General features: G+C 44.8%; 1 protein-coding gene across 1 annotated transcript; it reads right to left on the bottom strand.

Annotated features, from left to right (window-relative positions):
- Window positions 1-1,497: 1,497 nt before the first annotated feature.
- Window positions 1,498-6,799, bottom strand: LOC129741697 (uncharacterized). The gene is made up of 5 exons (XM_055733443.1): window positions 6,674-6,799; window positions 6,482-6,563; window positions 4,922-5,792; window positions 2,178-4,779; window positions 1,498-1,512 (listed from the first exon to the last, which is right to left on the bottom strand). The coding sequence occupies exons 1-5, from the start codon at window positions 6,797-6,799 to the stop codon at window positions 1,498-1,500; spliced, it is 3,696 nt and encodes a 1,231-aa protein (XP_055589418.1).
- Between the last annotated feature and the right edge of the window lie 2,284 nt (window positions 6,800-9,083).

The following is a 9,083-nucleotide window of genomic DNA, read 5'->3' as shown; positions in this document are numbered from 1 at the left end:
GGTCAACTAACCATCGTTCGCTGTTAAAGACGCTCGCAACTCCTCACAATTGGTTCGGGTGGTGCGATGTTTTTTCCCAATCGTTATCAGAGAAATTCTCCCTCTTATCAGCCACACAAATCATCATTGTTGGTGATCGAGAATCGGATCCGCTGATGACGACGGCTATTGTTTTCGCAGCAGCAGAGAAGGCTCAGCAACCCAGTGGCTTGAGCGGGAGGTGAGTTTCACGGTATCCCCAGTCCACTTGATCTCGCAGTTGTTTCTCTCGCTCATGGTTCAGATTTATGCTACGCATACAGTGGTTCTTAAATTGAACATCCTCACCCACCCAGAAATCAAACATGTATTTCTGAATTAATAAATAATAAATTGTGAATATCAGTTGGTGAACTTTCTTGCTTATTTTTGTGACTCAAATTCATCGTTTTAACGTGGTCATCTGACTTAATATTTTGCATAAACCGAACCTTGGGATCAGACACATCTTCTTAAATTTCAATATAGCAATTTGACTCTTTTTCTTACATCATCTGACACCAAGCATTTAGATATTCTATCATCGTAATCTGACACAACATCTCTCAAACTTCTGACATGTAGCTGACAATTCATTCTGACCGTTTTTCTGACGCATTCTGATCTGTAATTTCATTCCCATCCGACATAGGGAGCAGACACAACCTTTCAACCGGACGCTTTTTCAGACCTGAGTTCGTTTTCAGAGTAACTACTCGAGTAATACCGTCTTGTCCTGGGTGAAGCTCTACAATTCGGCCCATTTTCCATCTACATGGAGGAACATTCTCTTCTTTTATGATGACAAGGCTTCCTATATCAACTGTAACTGAAGGGTTCCATCGTTTTGTCCTGGCTTGAAGTTGACACAAATATTCCCTACGCCAACGCTTCCAAATCAGCTGAATATTTTTCTGCACCAGCTGTATTTGGTTAAGCCTGTTATCCGGTATTTTCTCGTAGTTATAATCTGGGATGGACTGTAAGGACTCTCCGATAATAAAATGACCAGGTGTCAAAGGTTCCAAATCATTGGGATCGTTGGAAAGAGGTGTAATTGGCCGTGAATTCAAACAAGATTCGACCTGAACCAAAAGTGTTGTAAAATCTTCTGGGCCTACCGGATTTTCACCAATTACTCTTAAAATGTGTTTTTTCGCAGAACGCACCGCAGCTTCCCACAAACCACCAAAATGTGGGGCACCAGGAGGGTTAAAATGCCACCTAATTCCTTCGTTACTACATTCCTTAAACAATCGTTCTCGATGGTCCTGACTCTTCAACAGACTAAATAATTCCGACATTTGGTTTCTGGCTCCAACAAAGTTCGTACCGTTGTCCGAAAAGATGTCTGAACATTTACCTCTTCTTCCAACAAATCTGCGCAAGGCCTGTATAAATCGTTCTGTGGATAGATCTGATACCAACTCAAGGTGTACAGCCTTAGTGGACATGCAAACAAAGATGGCAACGTATGCTTTAACTACCGGGCGTCTGGGAGCCGGACGAATGTATATCGGACCGAAATAATCAACTCCTGATCTACTGAATGCACGCGAAACCGTTACGCGCGAGGCTGGCAACTCTGCCATGAACTGTTGTATCGGGGTGGGGCGAGCCTTAAAACATACGTGACACTTTTGGATGATATGCCGAGCAACACTTCTTCCACCTAAGGGCCAAAATTTTAACCTTACTGTAGCTAAAACCAACTGAGGACCTGCGTGTAATAATCGGCAGTGAAAGTGCTCTAGAATAAGGCGAGTAAGAACGTGACGTGCTGGTAAGACAATCGGATGTTTTGCAGTTTCTGGCTCGTTTGACTTGCTCAATCTACCACCAATTCTTAACAGACCATCGGGGAACATTTTGGGATTGAACCATCTCAGTTTCGATTGCCTTGACACAAACTCACCCTTAGATAGAGCATTCAACTCTCCAGGGAAGCATTCCCTTTGAACACATCTTGCTAAAGCTCTCTCAGCTTCATCTATTTCAGCTGATTGAAGAAAGGGTTCGAATTTGACCTGCCGTCTTGACCTTAACAGCTTGATAAACCTTATCAAGTAAGCTGTACATCTAACCATTTTAGTGTAATCTGAATACAAACTAAAATACCAACGATTAAAATCTGACTCATGCTCCGAAATGTTTGTTACCAATGCTGTTACTGTTGCTCGACGCCTTTCTTCTTCGCCAATCTCCTTTAAATGGTTATCTGGTAGTTCTGGCCAGTTTTCCTTCTCTAGCGCCAACCACTCTGGACCTTCCCACCACAAGCGATTCTGGGCGATTTCTTCAGGTGGAATTCCCCGAGAAATCAGATCTGATGGATTGTCAACGCCGGGAACATGTCTCCATTCACAACCCTCCGTGAGTTGTTGTATTTTCGCAACTCTGTTTGCCACGTAGGTGGTCCAAGTAGATGGAACAGCCTGCAACCATCGCCAAACGCAAGTGGAATCTGTCCAGAAGTAAACTTGGCATTCTAACTTCATGGATTTTTGAACGAATTTGAAAAGTTCGGAAGTAAGCAAAGCCCCACACAATTCTAACCGTGGAATTGACTGGCTTGCTAACGGAGACACCCTGGATTTAGCAGCCAACAAACAAATCTTAACCACTCCACTTAAGTTGACACTTTTCAAATAAATACAACCACCATACGCCTTCTCCGAAGCGTCCGAAAAACAATGAATTTCTTTGTGAATTGCTTCTGGAATAATAGTGCACCGCTTTATACGAATGCTGTTGAGTGAAACTAGTTGATCGTAGTATTTCAGCCAATCCTCACCCACCGTTGGAGGTAATGGCTGATCCCAATCTAATCTTTGGTCGTCGTTATTCCGTAACGTCCACAGCTGCTGCATAAATATCTTCGCAGTTGTTATTGCAGCGCCAAGGAGTCCCAGCGGGTCGAAGAGTGTAGCAATTACCGACAGCACCTTGCGTTTCGTCAAAACCGTTGATTTTGGAATTTCAGGAATGTTGAAGTTGTACTTGAAGACATCAGACTTCGGTAACCATGTGAGCCCAAGTATCTTCATCGAAGGATCTATCTCTGATCCGTCTGAAGACTCTTCAATAGCTACACTGTCTTGTGCAAGCCCTTGTAGGACTTCTGCACAATTTGATGCGAATTTTCGTAGCCGAAATCCTCCTGCTTTTGCAGCTTTATCCAACTGAATTCTCAGTTCGAGAGCTGCGTTTGCATCGTCTGCCCCTGATACAACATCGTCCATGTAAGTATCTTCCAAAAATACTCTTGATGCTAGAGGGAAACTCTCTGCTTCATCCAATGCTAACTGCTTCAAGGTGCGCGTGGCTAAAAACGGAGCTGGTTTGGTGCCGTACGTTACAGTCTTAAGCTCGAACGTTTTGACTGGCTCTGATGGTGATTTTCTCCATAAAATTGACTGTAGTGGACGATCTTCCCTTGTGATGTTGATTTGGCGGAACATTTTTTCAACATCTGCCACGACCATGATCTGACACATTCGACAGCGGAGTATTATTGCCCGAAGATCGTCCTGGATTACTGGCCCTGTTAGCAATCCATCGTTCAGAGAAACTCCAGTAGTAGTTTTACATGAAGCATCAAACACCACTCGCAATTTGGTAGTCGTACTACTCTCCTTCTCAACCGGATGATGAGGTAAAAAACAACGTTTTGTACCAGAAATTTCCACAACTTCTTCCATGTGACCTAGCTGTATATATTCGTCCATGAACTTAGTATACAGCTCCCGCAAATCCATATTCCTTGCTAACCTGCGCTCAGTTGCGCCCAAACGCCGTAACGCTATTTCCCTTGAGTCACCTAAATTAGGGAAAACCTCCTCGTTCTTAGGAAGCGAGACTGTGTACCTTCCATTGCTGTCTCTCTGTACCGTTTTCTGGAAAATTTCCTCGCAAAGCCTCTCCTCTCGTGAGTATAGATTTTCCGAACCTAGCTCCTCACAAGCCCAAAACCGAGCGACAAGGGTTTCAAGAGACTCTGTTGTTGAAACATTGCAAGCAATCCGTGCTGATACCTCTTGCGATAAACCTCCAGAAACTATCCAACCGAAAACTGACTCTGTAAGTGTTGGTAATTGATCTCCGATGGAAATCCGTTTTCCCGTTTCGAAGAAATCAAAGAACGACTCAATTCCCAACACCAAATCCACCACCTTTGACTCAAAAAATGATGGATCCGCTAACTCAATTCCATCTGGGAATGACCATTCATCCGTTGATACCGTAGCAGTGGGCAAATCGACAGTTACCTTGGGCAGAACCAGGAATTCCATTTCCTTAGAGTAATTGTTCACCCTCGATCGCACCACTGCTTGAACCTTGTGTTTAACCCTGGTAGATGTCCGACCAATACCAAGTATCGCTACATCTACCCTTTTCCGACTCATCACCAAACGCTGACTCAATCTTTCCGAAATAAAATTGCTTTCTGAACCTGAATCAAGCAACGCTCGAGCTGGGAATCTGTTTCCCATTTCATCTTCTAAAAGAACCACAGCAGTCGCTAAGAGAACCCTACAATTAGCCCTGCGCTCGACGCCCGTGGTCAAGCATGTTGAAGCTGTGTTAGAAGCCCGACAAGATGTTTCACCTCGCAGCTGATCACCGCTATTGGTTGCACCTGACCTTGAAGATTCCGAGATTTCTCCGTCCTTGCCTTTAAAACACACCAGTGTATGATGGCGCCCTCCACAATTCCGACATGAAAACTTAGACGGACATTCTCGAGCCATATGAGACGTTCTAAAACAGTTCCGACATAAAGAGTGAGTTTTTAGAACCGAATCTCTTTCCGACACACACAATTTCAAAAATTTCTGACATTGATACAAGGGATGCTGACCTTTACAGGCAAAACATTTCAATCCATCTCTGTTTAACTGACATTTGTGAAGGAGCACTCTTACTATCATTCAATCTTGGTGGAAGAGCTTCCAAAACTCGGACCCGCCTGTGCAGAAAATCAGTCAAATCGGCTAAAGTGTCTTCTTCTTTGGAGGCTGACTCTTCTTCCCAACTTCTACGAGTCACGGGGTCTAGGAGAGACACGAGATAATTCACCAAAAGAAGATCCTTATAATCATTTGCATCTAAAACCTGATCTAATGTGTTGACAATTCTCTCAAATCCTTCCAACAACTGTAGTAGTTCAGCAACAGACTCCTTGTTCACCGAGGATAACTTGAAAAGCGATTGTACCTGTCTCTTTTTTAACTGCTTGCTGTTGTTGTACCGCTTCAGAAGCATATCCCATGCAACTGTGTAGTTAGCTCTTGTAATCTGAAGGGGATCAATCAATGCTTTCGGTTCACCTTGAAGACATCCCTTTAAATAATGGAATTTTTCCACCTCCGGCAAATCTAGCTTACAATGAATGAGTGAGAGATACAAATCACGAAACCCTAGCCATTCGTCTATGTTTCCGTTGAAGGACTGCAACTTTATTTGTGGAAGCCTAACATGATCGAAACTACCGTGACTAGGTTCACCGATATGAACGGACTGATTTAGCGTATTCAACTCCGTTCGACACTTCGCCTTGTCCATAAGGAAAGATTTCGCATAATAATATCGATCACTTAATTCCTTCCGTTCCCTTACATAAAGATCTTCATCTGCTGCGAAATCCTCATGCGATTTGATGTCAACCAGTACCTCACAAAACCTTTCCCACAAATCATCGATAGCTGATAATCGAACAGAAATTTGCGCATGCGTTGCATCTTCCTGAAAGGTTTCAACGAACTCCCAAACATCTGCAAAGGACGATTGAATTTCCTTTAATTTTATTTTTAAATATTTCAACGTTGGAGATTTTGAATCCTTAACACCTTTGATAGTGGGCATCTTGTAAACCGTGGAAATCACACAATCAATAAATAAATAACAGCAGGATAATGTTCAATCAACTCGCCGAAATAATCAGAGAACAAGGTGAAGTTTATCAAGGCGGAAGTCCAAAAAACCAGACAATTGTTCTGACGAACAGTTTGTTCTCAGGGAATTGCGCAGTTATTAAATATTAGAAAAGGTATCCTCTTAAACCATATATTGTTTAAACAAACCCACAAAATATGCATGAATTCCGAAATATCACAATAGTCACGATAATTTGCTCTAAATTCTAATCATAAATTTATAGTTCACCAACTGTTTTAAGAACCACTGTGTTTATGTTGCTTACCAAGCGTAGCATAATCTCGTTAACCAAACTGCGGCGTTGCTGTGTGAAACTCAGGCACCACGTTGACCCTTGATCCAATTCTGTCCACCATGCGTTACGATGCCTCTTCCTCCGGAGCGCCAATCAGGTTTGAGCATGCACCTGATCGCGAACGAAACCCGTAGTTACACCGATTGCCCCTGGCAAAAGGTCAATGAACCTTGAGATGGCTAGCGTTGAACCCAAGGGAGGGGGCGATCAACCACGACAGCCGCGCCTCACCTTTACGTATGCCGTTGACTAACGAGTTGGCCACCGATAACCGTACTGCATGCACCGAGCACCCAGCCAGAATTATCCAAATCTGGCAATGAAAAAGAAAGGAACCGTAAGCAATCGTGAATCACAACAGTTGCACTTTTGATGTCGATGATTGGGGATGATGAACAATAGACTCCTTTAGTGTTAAATCACTTCCAGCAATGGCGCCGCTTCACAAAAGCGTTTTGTTCCACGATGGAAAATGGAGATTCCGTTGGCTTGGCGTCCCCCGTTGTGTCCGATTGTAGCGATGTAGAATCCTCCGGCCAAGGCCCTCATCCGGCTCGAAGGACCAATGTTTGATCCCGGATGGGCCTATTACCACCAACCTGTGCAGTTATTCCGTGGCTGGACTTGATCTGCTGATCTCAATCCGACCGTTGTACGTTATCAGCAGATAGGATGCCTTTGCACGAAACCCTTGAATATCCCCTTGTATGCTGGGGTTTTCGGGAACCAGTAAAACTCGCGGAACTCTTTTACGTTAACCTTAATTTGGTTTGCTTAAGTTAACTTTACTTATCAATAACTTCTGCTTATAAATTAATGTTTATGGACTTAAAGTTTAAGGCCTTTAAGACACCCGGCCAGGGTACAAACTCGTAGTTTGATCGGTAGTCGGTGGTCAACTAACCATCGTTCGCTGTTAAAGACGCTCGCAACTCCTCACAATTGGTTCGGGTGGTGCGATGTTTTTTCCCAATCGTTATCAGAGAAATTCTCCCTCTTATCAGCCACACAAATCATCATTGTTGGTGATCGAGAATCGGATCCGCTGATGACGACGGCTATTGTTTTCGCAGCAGCAGAGAAGGCTCAGCAACCCAGTGGCTTGAGCGGGAGGTGAGTTTCACGGTATCCCCAGTCCACTTGATCTCGCAGTTGTTTCTCTCGCTCATGGTTCAGATTTATGCTACGCATACAGTGGTTCTTAAACTGAACAAATACCATCTGAACTATTTTTACTTACTTACTTAATGATCCCGCGCCGATCCTCCGGTGCATAGGGCCGTGGTAAAAGACCTCCACTGTTGACGATCCGGAGCCAGCGTCTTCACCTGGTCCCAGTCAAGATTCTCGTCGACAGTTCGGATTTCAGCGGCTAGGCTTCGCCGCCACGAATTTCTGGGTCTGCCTCTTCTTCGATGACCTTCTGGATTCCAATCTAGCGCCTCTCTGCAAATCTCGTTTTCATCTCTTCGCAGCGTGTGCCCAATCCATCTCCACTTACGTTCCCGAATCTCGATTTCTAGCGCCTTTTGATGACACCGGCGATGTAGTTCCTCATTCGAGATCCAGTTGCCAGGCCACCAAGCGCGGATGATATTCCGCAGGCAGCGGTTTACAAATACTTGCAGTTTTCGCGTCGTTACCGCATATGTGCACCAAGTTTCGCACCCGTACAGCAATACGGATTTGACGTTTGAGTTGAAGATTCGGATTTTTGTTCGTAGAGAGATCTGGCGTGACCGCCAGATGTTTCGGAGACTCGCAAACGCAAATCGGGCCTTTCTGATCCGTGTTTCGATGTCTTTTCTGGTACCACCATCAGGCGTAATCTGGCTACCAAGATACTGGAAGCACTCCACTTTCTCAACCTGTTGCCCAGCTACCATGAAACTGGAGGGATTTCCTGTGTTGATCTCCATCGACTTGGTCTTTCCGACATTGACTTTGAGACCTGCTGCCTTGGAACTTTCGGTGAGGTCGTCGAGTTTGCTCTGCATATCTTGTTGTGTTTGGGCGAGCAAAACAACATCGTCAGCCAGGTCAAGGTCGTTCAGTTGCTCCATTGTTGAAGGATTCCACGGCAATCCTCGGTTCGGTGCACAGTCAATCGATCCAATCAGAATCTCATCCATTACGATTAGAAAAAGTAGCGGTGATAGAATACATCCTTGTCTCACTCCAGCAGTTACCGGGATTGGTTCGGACAAGACACCGTCGTGCAAGACCTTGCACGAAAATGCCTCATACTGTGCTTCGATGAGATGGACTAGTTTCTCTGGGACCCCTCGTCGCCTTAGAGCCGCCCAGATGTTTTCATGGTTAAGTCGGTCGAATGCTTTTTCGAAATCAACGAACACCAGCAGAAGAGAGTCCTGGAATTCGTTGATGTGTTCCAGTATGATTCGTAGCGTTGTGATGTGGTCCACACATGGTCGTCGAGATCGGAATCCAGCTTGTTGCCGTCGGAGTGTAGCGTCTATTTTCTCCTGGATCCTGTTCAGAATCACTTTGCAGAGTACTTTGAGGGTTGTACAGATCAACGTTATGCCTCGCCAGTTACCGCACTCTGTCAGGTCTCCTTTCTTCGGGACCTTTACGAGGATACCCTGCATCCAGTCGGCCGGGAATGTTGCAGTATCCCAGATGTCAGCGAAAAGACGGTGCAACATTTGTGCTGATAGGGCAGGGTCGGCTTTCAGCATTTCAGCAGGGATGCAATCGATCCCAGGTGCTTTGTTGGATTTCATATTTTTGATTGCCGCTTCTATTTCAGCCAGCGAAGGCGCTTCCGAGTTGACGCCATTTATGCGGCTTACTGTTGGCGCTTCGAGCT

The sequence above is a fragment of the Uranotaenia lowii genome, chromosome 2 (genome assembly GCF_029784155.1).
Source record: "Uranotaenia lowii strain MFRU-FL chromosome 2, ASM2978415v1, whole genome shotgun sequence".
In the NCBI taxonomy this organism is placed as follows: domain Eukaryota; kingdom Metazoa; phylum Arthropoda; class Insecta; order Diptera; family Culicidae; genus Uranotaenia; species Uranotaenia lowii.
This window is presented reverse-complemented; position numbering and strand designations above follow the sequence as displayed.